The 16182-nt window shown below is 34.1% G+C and overlaps 1 protein-coding gene across 1 annotated transcript in view; it reads right to left on the minus strand.

The window, feature by feature from the left end:
* Positions 1-10422: 10422 nt before the first annotated feature.
* Positions 10423-16182, minus strand: part of LOC134820230 (uncharacterized) — a 38801-nt gene continuing 33041 nt past the window's right edge. Inside the window, exons 2-5 of the mRNA XM_063830453.1 lie at positions 13028-13064; positions 12800-12838; positions 12447-12652; positions 10423-10698 (exon numbers count right to left, since the gene is read on the minus strand). Coding sequence (XP_063686523.1) covers positions 10594-10698; positions 12447-12652; positions 12800-12838; positions 13028-13043 — 366 coding nt within the window. The 5' untranslated portion in view covers positions 13044-13064 and the 3' untranslated portion in view covers positions 10423-10593. The remainder of the gene's footprint in view (positions 10699-12446; positions 12653-12799; positions 12839-13027; positions 13065-16182) is intronic.

Raw genomic sequence — 16182 nt, forward strand, 5'->3', positions numbered from 1 at the left:
CGTCTCTTCTTACCACGCAGTTCATTAATTATCTGCCAAGTTTTCTTACTATCTCCAGCGCATTCTGTAATCTTAACACCATGATACTTACGTTTTGCAGAATTAATAAGGTGGTTTAATAACTTCCGGTGTGCCTTAAATTCTTCATGACGTGTTACTTTATTTGTACAATTAAAACAAAGGGTAAGACAGTCTGCATGGTTGGTTGAAGAGGCGTTGAGGCATTTCTTCTTAACTGCCTTTTTCCACAGGTCATAAAGCTCATGTTTTCTATTTATAGAGGCAATCAGGCCAGATGTAATCCATGGATTATTCTTAGCAGTACGTTTAGAACACTTAGGCTGGCTTAGTTTACATGCACTGTCTAGTTGATGATTAAATACAGTGAAAAAATTACTGAAGTCTTCTGGTGGATCACTAGTTAATTCATTGTCTAGTACTTCCACAAATTTGTCCACATTTTTTGCACAGTAGTCATAGTACTGGAAATAGTTTTGTTCATGAACCTCAGTACTGACTAGGGGTGAGTTGAATATATGGAATACAGCATGATGGTGACTGATGCAGGTACTAATTGTTCCAGAGCAGATAGAGTTTTCTATGTTGTTGGTGAGTATGTTGTCAATACACGATTCGTTACATCCTGGTTTATGATGCGTGGAAGTAGAAATAAGTGGTGATAAACCTAGACCTAGAATAAGGTTTTCAAAGTCTTGAATAAGTTTACTGTTTTCATCATGGAGATTAATGTTAAAGTCACCTAGTATGTAAGCATTCTTTTTTGGGCATGATTCAATAATTTTTCTAAGTTCATTTAGTGCCTCTGAGGAGTCCCCACTAGGAGGACGGTACAGTACTCCTACATGTACAGGTTCATCATGTTGAATAGTAATAAATAGGGTTTCAAGATTTTTGGTTACCCATGATAATTCTTCGTTTACAACTCCATTAAGTTCGTCCTTTAAGTACAATGCTACTCCACTTCCCTTACTTAAGGCTGAAAGTAGTAGAGATCTCTATATTTTCATATGAGCCCTTAAACAAATATATAGTTCTACCCTCAATGTCCGAGCATTTAATTAATAAATTTTATAAAATGGTCACAACTTGAAAAATCCTAGTAAAATCTCAATTAAAAAATACAACCGTATGAAATGTTTACATCTGTAAATTCACCACACTACAACTTTTCGACAAATATTGTCTGCTGGTTCCTTAATTCTCGGTCGTAGATTTAAGTAAATGAACTAATTACATGGTTGGCTGGATGTAAATAATAGACGCCTCCGTCAAAAAAGTAACTCATGGAGACATTTAACAGACTTTAAGCAGCGATTTCAGGACTGAAAGAGAAGATCACATGAGTAAAGGTGCAACAGGATTCCGTGATTTAAACCAATGGGTGACAGTAATTATGGGAATTATTTTCAAATCAGATGCAAAAGTGGTGCAACAATACAATTCCACAGCAACGTAACACGGTTATAACCTACAGTAAAATTTTCAAAAAATTTGAAATTGTGACAATTGACTTCGCTTCAGGAGATCAGTCAAAACTTTGGGCTTTTGAAAATGAGAAGCTCTGCCACACTCAGGATAACAAGCATTGTCAACATTTTGACACACTTGTCTGTTATGTTGTGGTGAATTCTGAATTCATTAAGGAAAACAAAATTGAAAAAAGTTAATTTTAAAGCAAACATAGTGAATTTAAATGGGACCACAGCAAGCTTCCCCCGTCGATTCAAGTAAACTATTGTATTTCGTGTTTTAATGATTTAAAATTTTTTATATAGCTTGGCCGGTGTGCGAAATTTGAAACTAAAGCACCGGGTAGAGAGAACTGTAGGAAAATTAACTTTGTTCGTCGCGCTACTGAGTCTTTCAACTGCTATGCGCGTGTGGGGTTCGACATTTGACTACATACTAGTTACTATATTTATTTGTTATTGCAGGATTTAAAATTTATCTAATATGCAATGTAATATGCAATTTTAATACTAATCTGTTCATGTTAAATTAACAATACGTGTAACAAGCGAACAAAATCGAAACATGAATTAACGGGTGATACTCGTAAAATATTTGTTGACGAGTCCAACTCGGCGCGCGTCCTGGTAGGTTGTAAACCTACAAAACATGAACAATATTTTTGCATTTTGCGCAGTTTATATTTTTTTCGCGAAAGCACTCTGATCCTTAAATAGCGCGCATTGTAATTACAACTTTTTTCAACCTTTATTAATTGAAAATCTTTTGCAATATTGTATTTAAAATCAATATATATGCACTTATATAAATTTTTTGCATAGATTTAAAAAAGAATAACAAGCTCAACGATGCTATAATTGTTTATTTTTTATAAAAACATGAATATAAAAGCGTAAGTACCTTTTTTCGAAGTGACTTTAAGTAATTTTACATGTTAAACGATTTCCTGTTCAATTTTGGTCGACACATGCGTTAACTTAGTGCAAAATAAAGCAAATCATCGATTGTCTCACGTCGTGATCTTGTAGCGCGATGCACTACTGGGTCGCGCGCGCATCAAATAATGCTTCTCGCAACCACATGCAGATCGGCGAGATGCGAAGGATTGACATCATGAATCAAGTCGTGATCCTTACTGGGCCGCGCTCAGCCTGTCATTCCGCCTAATCTCTATTCATTGTTTACCAACATTAAAGCCTGGGGTCCTCAGGTAACGTGATCCTCATTGTCATTTTATTTACTGTGGCTACAATTGTATCATGGTCTGACCCCCATTGTCGTTTCAATAAGCTGTATAGTTTCATGCTAGCTTTCTTTATTTTTGTAAAGTCGCGTCGGCTTTACCTGGGGACCCCAGGCTATTATGTTCATAAACATTAAAATAAAGATTTGGCGGAATGACAGGCTGAGCGCGGCCCAGTAACTGCAAGCGAGAGGGCTCTGGTTAAAGCAACTGCGGCGGGATGACAGGCTGAGCGCCGCCCAGTAATGATTACTTGTATTATATCACGTTGTGACCCCCACGGTCGTTTTACTATCATCCTGACTCGATACAGGGGGAGCCGCGCACTCCGTGCGCGGCGGGTGATACAACGTATGACAAATGATTACATAGATAATGTAATAATGATGACTTCACATGGTGTTGTTATGTCATAATATGATGTTCACTTGATGTCCTTGTCATGATGCAAAAGCAAGTAATAAATGTTACAATTTATCTTTATAATACGAAAAGTCAAAGATACCACGCGGTGTGATTATATTTTTATACTGTTTTTCCTTGTTTGATCACGCATTCGACCCTCATAAATAATCTAAGCTTCTCTTTTCTTTCTATATCCCACAAAAGTTAAGTTGCAATTGTGCTGCATACAAAAGCAATTAGCCAGAGTGCCCTTTTACCCCGTTAACTATTGACTATCAGTCTATCTGCATCAATTTTATACATTAATATTTGAAATCTTTACAAATAAAAGCAATTTAGATTAACTTTTGCATACCAGTCCTAGACTGCAAAAAACTTTGTTTTACTGATAACAGATAACTTTGGTTTACTGAAAACGCAGAAAGCGATTTGATTTCCTTCGAACGTGTATAATCTGAAAACGTTTCTTTTTAAACGTGCTTATGATATTAATTAATTTATTATTTTTTCAATGTTTCTATTGTTAAGTGCATACCCTTTACCATGTAGTTTAGTGTATCAAGTCTTTACAATTTTCTTCGCGCTTGTAGGTTTACAACCTACCAGGACGCGCGCCGAGTTGGACTCGTCGACGGTCCAATATATGGAACAGATATTTTACGAGTATCACCCGTTAACTTCGCGCGCGAAAAGTGGCATGCAACGTAGGATACAAGGATACAAGGATACAAAAGTGATAATTACTTTATTGAGTACACAATAGTTGTAATTCTGAAATAATTTAAGTTACACAATTCTAATTATTTACAAGTGTGTAGGGATAATTTAGAAATGTTATATAATGCTAGTTTTAGAAAAATAGATAAATCGAGTTTGTATGGTTCAATCTTATTTTAAGGTCCTATAGCATTATGCACTTGCCAGTATTTGAGTGGAAATCTGGGCTCTTATAATAGGCTGTATAATTTTCGTTCACAGAGAGAATTGAATGGATTGCTCTTGCTGTGGCAGTGAGTGTGGTAGGATCTAGAGTTTTGTTGGAGAGCAAACCGACTAGGTCAGTAATGTTTAGGGGATGGAAATTGAATTTTTCCCTAACTGAGGAGTAGAGCAAACAGTCAATCAATACGTGACTTTCGTCCTCAATAGGCTTTAGCCCTTTGCTGAAAAAGCAGTAGGTGCACCAACGTTCTTCTCTTGGTACAAGGGGGGTTTCATATCTGCCCCTTTCGATGTAGAGGTTGTGGCAGCTGATACGAAACCTTGTCAGACTTTTTCGAACATCCGGTATTTTGATAATTCGTAGGTATGCCTCTGGTTCGAAATCATGTTTAATTAAGTTATAGAATTCTAGTTTTGACGAGGAGGCCTTGGCAGCTTTCCAGGTATTCACGAATTCTTCCCTCATGTTATGACTGATTTGGGTGGAGAGCTTAGATTTTGAGGAAGATGAGGGGGTGAAGTTGTATTTGGTGAGAAGCTTTGAGATGTTGGTATACCAAGGAAGTCCCAACATGATTTGTTCGTGAAATGCAGCACAGAGTAGTTCGTTTTCAGTGTTTTCGTATGTCAACAATTTTCTATGGTTTGGAACCTAAATGTGGATTGCTTCTCATGTTTTCTTGTATCCTGACTTGTTTTCGTTGCACACCTGTGCATTTTAAGTTGTTGTGCCACTATAATCTATAAGTTTAAATTATTATTATTATTTTGTAATATCTATTAGAAAATGCAGCTTGGTCCCAAAACTTTGCTACCCACAGCAATATGTGATTTGGACCAGTGGCATAACATTGCCTGTTGGCGCCCTCGCCGAAAATGCGCCCCCTTGCTTTTGTTGCCCCCTGCACAGCAGGGTTAGTGGGGTCCTTTGTTATGCCACTGATTTGGACCCTAACCTTATAAATAAAACACCCCTAGATCATAAATGCTTAGTGCAAGGTTTTTTTGTTGGACTGCTTGCAGTGATGTGAGCATTTGTATTTTACTTAAAAAATCGTATTTTACTTTGAAATATGCTGTAAAATAACATGGAAAGTAATTTAAAAAATGTTTACTGTTTTATTAAATTTATTGGATCGTTGTACTATGTACATTGTAAAGGTGTCTAACCTTTCAGCTGGACAATGACTATCGTCGAAATTATTATTATGTACATATTGTTTGACCTAAAATAATTTTAAATCAGAATAAGGTAAATGAATAAGGTAGACCCCTCTATCAGAAGTCTGGCACAACCTCATCCCTGCCCCAATAATGGAGTAGATGATGTGTTTTGAAAATTTGTGTGTATATTTGATTGCATCTTGATTTAATTAAACTTATATACTGTTTTTAGCTCAAAAGGTAGACATCATAAGGTTGTGAGTTTCTATGTCAGTTGATTTTTTGATTGGGAATCGAGCAGTTTACTCGATTAATGTTTACTCAAAATTATAATACATGGAAAGTATGTTATACATACTACTGTAATACAAACAGTAATAGATAGAAAATTGTAACGTTAAAGAATTCTTTTTAAAAAAACCCTCTGGAAAGGGCACTGCACACTGTTATCAAAAAGTACACTGTGATCATGAAGTACTATGAACTACAGATTTAAAAACACGACGCTTCACGCTACACATGATATTACACATCTATAATATCGATCCTATAGGTTAAGAAGTTTAGACTTGCACTGAACAGCTTGGACTATTGTTTTTAAAATTTTGTGCAAAATTTTACCATCAGTGATTAATGATTTTGGCCGGTAACTCAGCGCTTACAGTAATTATGAGCGCGCGATTGAGATAAATGTATGGAAAAGGAATTTAGCGGCAGTGAAATGCTTGCTTATCTACGCTAAGTGGGGGTAGTTATGCGAGCGGTTATTATATTGGTAGTCAGTAATTGCAAGTTGTTATTTAAATTCGTGTCATTTAGTGTAGTTTCTATGTGCTGGGTTGTGTGATTTTCATACTGCTCCCTGTTGCATGCGATTAATTAGACAATCTAGACTTAATTTAAACTTAGATTATATTCGTTTCAGTTGAAATTCGATTCAGGTTAAATGTTATAAGTTTAAATTTCACGTCTAGTCTGTCTTAGGCCAGGAACATTGTGCAGTAGGAATGGTTGCCACTCGTTAACATCACCATCACTTTGAAGATTAAGTAGCATTTTCTTGGCACTAGTCTTGAACAGATTTATCGAAAATAATGTCGGAAGTGTAGTAACGTCTGCTTTGTCTGCGAAGACAGAGAGCAGTGGTCCCTTGTAGAAAATACTGTTTTGAAAGTGTCTTTTCCCGTATAACTGGAGCCAGGAGCAGGCTGACGTGTGATCAGAAAGTTTTGTGGGTATGTCGGCGGGAAAAGCTTGAGAGATGTTTTTGGGGACTAATTGTGGCATGTTTTTAACTTTATGCATCAAGATAATTGAGTTGTAAACGATAAGACCATGCACAGTGAGAATTTCATGTTCACTGAAAAATGGCTTTGTGTGTTGTGGTAAGGCACCTTCCTTAAAGTAGTAGTTTACGAAGCCAGGCATAATAGCCCTTATTCCTTGCTTCTGTTAGCTGAATAAAGCATCTATATGGCTTTTTGCAGCAAAACCCCATATCAATGAACAATAGTTTATATGAGACTGTACAAAGCTTTGGTATATCTGGAGTCTAACTTTAATCGGCAGCCGACTTTTTATTTTGTACATAATACCAATATACCGCATCATTTTCGCTTTAAGAGCAGTTATGTGACTGGTCCAGGTCAATTTTTCGTCAACAATTACGCCAAGAAATCGGGCCTCAGTTTTTCGCTCAATAGTGGTGCCTGCAATTTGAATATTTACGTCAGGTGTTGAGGTTCTGTTGGGTGAGAGGAGCATGTAGCACGTTTTCTTAAGGTTTAACGAAAGACCATTTTGATCTACCCAGTTTATCAATAAAGGTGAAAATTCTGTCATCTTTTGTCGTATTTCTTGATGATTTTTACCTGATATAATTATGTTTGCGTCATTAGCATATAAAACAAATTTAGCGTACGATTTGATTTTTGGCATGTCATTGATATATATTATGAAAGTAAAGGTCCTAGAATACTGCCTTGCGGCACTCCGTGTCTCATGGACTGTGAGGAAGAATTTGTGCCCCCTATTGAAACATGCCTCAGCCTCCATCAAAAACAATTTTAGTTTTCAGTCCTTCTAGTTTCCAAAAATCTACCGAGCTAGTGTTCTGGTGTGCACAAAAGCCCCTAAGCCCGTGCATTCCTTGCCCCGCTAGCTGCCAGTCCTTGACAAACTTCCAATAGCAAAGATCAACTAGTCATTTACAAATTGAGCACTATACAATTTTAATTGTTTTAAATATTTGACTTTGTAAAATGAGCTAAAACATTGATTTATTAGTTTCATTGATTTATTAGTTTCATTGAAACATACTGACTCCTGGAACTTAGATAAGACTTGAACCATTGGTGTGCTAGTCCTCTTATACCATAATGATACAGTTTGTCTAAGAGAATATCGTGGGAAATTACATCAAACGCTTTGCTAAAATCAAGTAGGAGGAGTAGAGAGACCTCTTTTTTGGAGAGGTTGTGTCTAATCGTGTTGGTTGCATCAAGCCTAGATGCCAATTGGCTATCATCAGTCATCTAACATTATACATGAAGATACTAGATCAAAGTAGATACTTTTAGCTCCATATTAATCTGCCTCTTTCTAATCTCTTGACTCTTTTGAGCTTGAACTGTTTCTTAATATGTTGCCATTTCTGACTGTATTCTGAAAATATTAGCATTCACGTTATATATATATTATGTATAATGTTTAATGTTTAATCCATTTTCAACCTTCCCAATTTCAATTGAATGCTGGTAACGTAATGATCTTTAATCATAAATGACTATAGATAGTATGTAGGTATTAACTATTAAGAATTGATGAATATTAGGGAATTTATGATTTCGTACTTGTTGAGTTGTTAGCACCAATGTTTGAACAGAGTTGATTGATTTAATCCATCCCATGGAAAATACATACACAAGGCATGTGTAACAACCTAATTCAATTAGTTCGAACTTAGTACATTTGTTTAAAAATAAAATCATTTAATTTTTTTTGAAAATTTTTATAAAATTTTTTATAAAAATATTTTGTTGCTGTAGAAAGCAATTTTCAACAAAAATTATAGGTCAACATTTCAAAAAGGGGGCGGCGACCACCTGCATCGCCGCCCCCCTGGGCATGCCCCTGCTCTGGAAGTGAAAATTAATGAAATTTCTGATTGATATCTGTCCAAGCACCTTCTTAACTATTTACTATAGCCGGATATCCGATCGATTTCTAAATTGTATCACTATCATAGTGAAATTGAGTGGAATTTGAATCACAAAATAGTCAAATTAATCTTGGCGTCTGCCGTCTAGTAGCCTGGTATGTGTCTCTAGTAGCCTGGTATGAGCCTCAGCTCTAGTAGCTTGGTATGAGCTTTGAGTAGCCTGGTATGTAAAAGTAAACATGCTAGAGTGTCCAAGTAAGCTGCCACATACGTAATTCGATGATCAAAATTCATGGCATAAAATGGAGAATTATCCAAGGGTTTTTTCCATTTTATGCCATTTTATGCCATTTTATGCCATTGGCCCACCCCCTCTATGTCAGTTGATAAATACTTCATCGTCATTTGATAAATACTTCATTTTTAAACTTATTGAAACTTAAATGTTATTTCTTATTATCATTGAAATCCTTAATCAATCTCTCACATAATAGTATGCCAAACAGGTCTTCAGGCATGTTTGGGAGACCAAACACTGGTCATTCATTATTTGGTTCTATACCTCAAAATAAATTGGTTACACAAAAAAATGATGACCCCAAAGAAATAAAGGGATGGGAAAAGAAAACCTTAACACGTTTAACATCGTTGTATCTTGATGAAGAAACATCAGATGTGGACATTCGTGTTGGCGAACTAATAATTCCAGCTCATAAAGTTATCCTGAAGTTGAACAGCCAGTTATTGACGGTTGGTGAAATTAGTCACAACTCAGGAACTAAGAAAATGGAAGTTGAACTATTGCCTGAGTTCACTGAACTTACTGGTGTTGTCTCCGAAATTGTGGAAAGCTTTTACTCCGGAAAGATTTTTCTTACTGATAAGAATGCTAAGGCTGTGTATAAATTTGCTAAAAGTTATGATGTCCCATTGCTTCTCAAAAAGACTTACCCTTACCTAGTAAAAATGATAACTGAAGAAGGCTTCCCAAGTATGTTTGACTTTTCTCAAACTGTCAACTGCTCTAAGTTGATGAAATGTTGTCTGAGGAAGTTTGATAATAGCCTATCAAAAGTTTTGAGAGAGTCAGAGGAGTTTCTTGAACTTGATTACTATCGCATCAAGCTTCTAACTTCCTCCTCACATATCAAAGTCCATGAAGGAAAACTGTTCAAAGTAATTTGCAAATGGTTAGATCACAAACCAATGGAAAGGGGTACTTTTGCTAAGACTTTACTGTCAAACATTCGCTATGATCTTATTGGACACTGGAATTTGGTAAGCAGCGTTTATGTATGGATCGGAGAATCTCAGTCTATTGATGACGAAGCAAGAATGTTTTTACTGAAAACAGTGATTGCAGGGTGTAAGTCAAATGATGATGGCTGGGCACAAAGTGACGAAGCAAACAGACCAAGTTCAGGTTCATCCTCTGAAACTAGCTCAGATTAACTGAAAGAGGCAGGAAACTTGGAGTCTGGAGAGAATGAATCATGGAAATCATCTTGCAACAACAGAGCACCTTTTGATGTTACTAATTTATCATTCAATATCAATTTCTTGGAGATATTATAGTATGTTGTCTTTTAATGTTACACTTACCTGATTAATTTTCTTTTAGAGCATGTGGCTCAAGAGTATAATTTTTTACTTATAAAAAATCTATGATTTTTTTAATAAATTGTTGATTATTTCTTTTGATTTAAATTATTGTGGAATCCAGATTTTACTACTTATGTTGCATGTTATATTTTTATCTTGAATGCATTATTTCTGATCTGGTTAGGATCAATGGTTTGTTTTAATGCTCCCTGCAACTCTCAATTTTTTGCTATCACATTGCATAATACGCCCATTGCATCTTGTGCAATTGACATCTAGTTTAACCCATTGCATTACGTGTAAGCAAGGATGTATATTGTATATTGTATAATTGTTTAATCATACTTGAGTTTTATATCAACATAATATGTTATACCTTTATACAAACAATTGTTCCATACTTACCAATCATTCAACAAAGCTTATAAAACTATATACATAGCATCATAACAGCCCTATATTTTACAATTTACACCTTAAATGTTTTCATTTCAGTAATCACAAAATAATCATATTCTTAAAACAGTCATTAAATCAGCAATTGTCTATACTCAACATCTGAAATATAAACTACTTTTTGTACAGTTCACTGTTTGTCCAGATGTTTGAGGTACTCCTTAAAATCGTCACTGTCGAGCATCATTTGTGCTGCATTTGATTCTGCCACCTTCTTTTTAGGGTGCATTTCTCCCTGAAAATAGTGCTGCTGTAGGAATTGATGACATTGAATCTCTCAACATTACAGTCACAGTTCTATTCCATATCTCAGAAATGGTTTTATGTCTAGAATTGTGAAGGACATTACCGTAACAGATATAGTTTTATGTCTAGAAATATGTAGAATATTACCTTAACAGATATAGTTTTATGTCTAGAAATGTGTAGAATATTACCTTAACAGATATAGTTTTATGTCTAGAAATGTGTAGAATATTACCTTAACAGATATAGTTTTATGTCTAGAAATATGTAGAATATTACCTTAACAGATATAGTTTTATGTCTAGAAATATGTAGAATATTACCTTAACAGATATAGTCTTATGTCTAGAAATATGTAGAATATTACCTTAACAGATATAGTTTTATGTCTAGAAATGTGTAGAATATTACCTTAACAGATATAGTTTTATGTCTAGAAATGTGTAGAATATTACCTTAACAGATATAGTTTTATGTCTAGAAATATGTAGAATATTACCTTAACAGATCTATAGTTTTATGTCTAGAAATATGTAGAATATTACCTTAACAGATATAGTTTTATGTCTAGAAATGTGTAGAATATTACCATAACAGATATAGTGTTATGTCTAGAAATATGTAGAATATTACCTTAACAGATATAGTTTTATGTCTAGAAATATGTAGAATATTACCTTAACAGATATAGTTTTATGTCTAGAAATGTGTAGAATATTACCTTAACAGATATAGTTTTATGTCTAGAAATGTGTAGAATATTACCTTAACAGATATAGTCTTATGTCGAGAAATATGTAAAATATTACCTTAACAGATATAGTTTTATGTCTAGAAATATGTAGAATATTACCTTAACAGATATAGTTTTATGTCGAGAAATATGTAAAATATTACCTTAACAGATATATAGTCTTATGTCGAGAAATATGTAAAATATTACCTTAACAGATATAGTTTTATGTCTAGAAATATGTAGAATATTACCTTAACAGATATAGTTTTATGTCTAGAAATATGTAGAATATTACCTTAACAGATATAGTTTTATGTCTAGAAATGTGTAGAATATTACCTTAACAGATATAGTTTTATGTCTAGAAATGTGTAGAATATTACCTTAACAGATATAGTTTTATGTCTAGAAATATGTAGAATATTACCTTAACAGATATAGTTTTATGTCTAGAAATATGTAGAATATTACCTTAACAGATATAGTTTTATGTCTAGAAATGTGTAGAATATTACCTTAACAGATATAGTTTTATGTCTAGAAATATGTAGAATATTACCTTAACAGATCTATAGTTTTATGTCTAGAAATGTGTAGAATATTACCTTAACAGATATAGTTTTATGTCTAGAAATATGTAGAATATTACCTTAACAGATATAGTTTTATGTCTAGAAATGTGTAGAATATTACCTTAACAGATATAGTTTTATGTCTAGAAATATGTAGAATATTACCTTAACAGATATAGTCTTATGTCTAGAAATATGTAGAATATTACCTTAACAGATATAGTCTTATGTCTAGAAATATGTAGAATATTACCTTAACAGATATAGTTTTATGTCTAGAAATATGTAGAATATTACCTTAACAGATATAGTCTTATGTCTAGAAATATGTAGAATATTACCTTAACAGATATAGTCTTATGTCTAGAAATATGTAGAATATTACCTTAACAGATATAGTTTTATGTCTAGAAATATGTAGAATATTACCTTAACAGATATAGTTTTATGTCTAGAAATGTGTAGAATAGCAGTTGCTGTCCAGTTTGACTCTCCATCCCTGACTGATGAATATTCAGGTAGTCTGTGTCCCCTCACTTGCAAGATATGATGCAGGGCGTTCTTTGGACCATCTGGTATAAACTCAGGTTCTCTTTCACAGTCCGTCCCTGATACTATCACGTAGTCGTTTTCATCTGAAGTTTCAGTTTTGTTATTATATTGTCAGTTACAATTAGTACAAATAAGAATAGGTGATACAATAATCAAATTGACTTATAATGTATGTAGTATACTTTTGGTATAAGTAAGTTAATATATTGATCTACTGTACTTCTGCTAACCTCTAGTAGATAACGGCACTAAAAAGCTCTTCAGCAGCTCTGAAAAATAAATAATGTTTTAAAGTCCGATTTAGATCAGGTCAGTGTGCGTTATGGAGTGTTTTAAGTAGTTACCTAATATTAAAATTGCTGTTATAAATAATAAAGGCTTACATTACAGAAGGAAAAGTAGAAGCACCAGAACTGCATGAAAAAGTGTTAAATCATAAAACCAAACTGAGGACTTACGTTTATCTGATTGCATAACACATATAACTATATAACGCTGAATGTTAATGTTTTAAGTAATTTTATAAGCTATTTTAGTAGTATTATGATTAAATAATCCAGAGTTCTGATAATCCAGAGTTCTGTAGAATAAGTATAACAGTTTCACAGTCAACATTTACAGTTGCACTTGCATTTAACGAGCTTCTGAGAAGCTTCTGGGTTAATACAATATGTAGTGTAATATTCACCCTTAACAAACCAATGATTATCAGATCAAATTAGAACGAAGTAATAATGCGTTAACATGAGACTTTTAAATAATACATCTCTACTGAGCAGTGTTGTAAAAAGCAACTTCTAGTATTTACAAGTTAAAACAAAGTCAAAAATATTCGTGCTATTTGCGTTCAGTGTGATGATGTGATGGTTTAAGCGACTGTTAATCGTGTGGAGGTATTGTTTTGGCCATTTGTATTGACTGCCATTATAATGACAATAACTAGATAGTGTGACCAGAGTTTAGAGTAAAACGGGTAGTTATAAACATAAACCAAACTTAATGGTTGATAGTAAGTTGATGTTGTCTAAGTTGTATACCAATGTACGTGTAGTACCTAGTGGACAGTAGCAGAGTTATAAACAAGTCTCTACAAGTGTAGAACTAAGAGAAAGAAAGTGTCTACGAAAGGAGAGATAGAGTTATTAAGAAAAGAATCAGGAAACTGTATACAAGTGAAGATATGTGCATAGTTCTGTACTGCAAGTGAAGACGTATCAAGCGAAGAGCTTCTGTGAGTCGTGGCAGTGTTGTAGGCGTGGCGTGTACTAAACTCCTACAATGTGACTAGTCAGTGATGCTTCGTGACATACTAGTGACGACATGTTGTACTGGTGTTGGATTACAGTCAACGTACTACAACAACTATACAAACTCTCAGTAAGTTCAAATAGATATCTAGAGATAGCGGCTCTAAACTATGGTAAGTTACTAAAATTGTACTAGCAAAATTTCAGAAGTGAACTGAAATACAGATGTAGCTCATAATATATCAAAAACAAAAGAACATGAAGATATTGAAACAAAAGAACGGCGAAACAAATACAATCTAGTTCATTAAACAAAAGGCTGTAATGTAGTTCCGTGCACTATACAATTTATACACAGTTGAGAGTGCGCTACCATGGCTACAGTACAGCTGACAGTGCAATACTGCGATGCCATGGTTACAGCTGACATTGTGTTATAAATTGCATTTGTGTGTCGTACCGGTAACTGGTTAGCAGCTATATTTAGTCTACACCGTTACATCAATACAGGCTGTATATAATATATGTTGTTACTTGTACTTTTTACCGTAAACTAGTGAAAATAGCGGAAGAAACAAGAAAGAAGGAGAGTTAGAAATAACGGCAGCTATAGTAGCTGCTCTATACTAGTAGCTGTACTCGCGGTTGCAACTATACAATTTGTACCCAGGTCACAGCCAATGAAATGAGAGCTGGGAGTGCGGCTGACCATTCAGCGAACAGTATTAGTATCACGTGATTTCGTAGGGCAGGAGGAAGTGACCTATTAGTATACCTTGGTGTACATGTATAATACTCAGATCTTAATTTAACTACTCTATTTATCTATTTAAAACCCACTGAACAAACTCAACCGTCCAATTATTATTTCCCTTTTCGAATATCTAAATGTTTTTCATTAAGCCTAGCTACTACGCATTGATATTTAGATCCACAGGTATCAAAACACGAGCTAATTTTAGCAAACTGCATAAATATAAGCGTCAAAACATAGATATATCAAACAAGCTAAAGTGTTGAAATGAGCTGTACAATTGAACCCTTAGATATCTCCTGAGTCCTGGGTTTAGTTGACAAACTACATTCTAGTGCTAATAACATTCCATTGTACTAATTAGTAATGAAAATTATGAGTGTTAAAAAGTATAAACAAAACAACCAATATACAATGAGTTGTTTGTATTGTGCTGTGCTAACAGATTTAACTATTAATGATTCAATGACTGCAATACTGCCACACATAGATTCTTCAACGGTCCAATTTAGTCAGTGTCATGCCAATCGCTGAAGGCGTTCAAATCACAATGGCCAATGCAATACTGAAGCTGCAGAAGGGGGTTGATAATGTAAATGAGTGGTCCACGATTAAATTTCTCATCCACGAAATCAGCGGCTTCCGTAAGTCCAATAGAAATAGAAATTCGTAATTGTTTTTGCTGTTAATTGGGGTTAAATCCAATCACTCTTTTACCAAACCAAATCAATGCCATGTTTATAAACTGTAATTTTAAAATAATCTGTTTTTCATACAGTGGAATTAATTTGAAACTTAAACCAATTGTAAATGTGATTTGTGAACAACACTTTTGCTTGACTTTTGTTACATTTTTTATAATTTGCTGCGTGCCATTAAATAACGAATTCAAAATGTATATTCCATTAATTGCAGTTTGTTACGATTTATTACATTTGACCTCACTTTTCTATTTAGTTTTGATATATTTTCTACTAGTTATGTTTTCAGGAGTGCCCATTGGGGTTTTTATGTTTAACTGATTATGATGTAAACAATAAATTAGTCCATTAGAGACAATCCCCATACGAGGGGCTTTCAATCAATCATCTAATTATGGATACCGTGCATATATATTTACTGTCTACGTGTAACGTGTACGATAACGTGCCAAATATTTGATGATATTAGCCTGTCCTGAATTGACGGTCTACATTCTAAGGCATAGTCTACATTCTAAGGCATATTACTATTATATTACTATTACTATATAATAGTATATATATGCAGTAAAGTTAATGAATGATAATGTGATGGATAGCTGCAGATACAGGGTGATTCAAAACTAGGAATCCACAATTCAGAACTTCTATTTCATAAAACTGTTTACAGAAATGAATTATATTGCACTGTCTAGGAATTATTCAAAAATCAAATATTTTGGATCACCCTGTTGATTTGATTACGCAAACTAGCAATATCTGAAGCAGTAGTTAGCACAATAAGCGATAAAATGAAAGGTCAAACGAACAATAAAAAGCGATTTGTGCAGTGATTCGCCTTCACTCGGGAATGAAATTGCTGACTCCTTTATAAAATATACTTGACTTGTACTGCAATCCTGTGCTTCATG

This window comes from Bolinopsis microptera, chromosome 8, assembly GCF_026151205.1.
Source record: "Bolinopsis microptera isolate Bmic1 chromosome 8, MBARI_Bmic_1.0, whole genome shotgun sequence".
Classification (NCBI taxonomy): domain Eukaryota; kingdom Metazoa; phylum Ctenophora; class Tentaculata; order Lobata; family Bolinopsidae; genus Bolinopsis; species Bolinopsis microptera.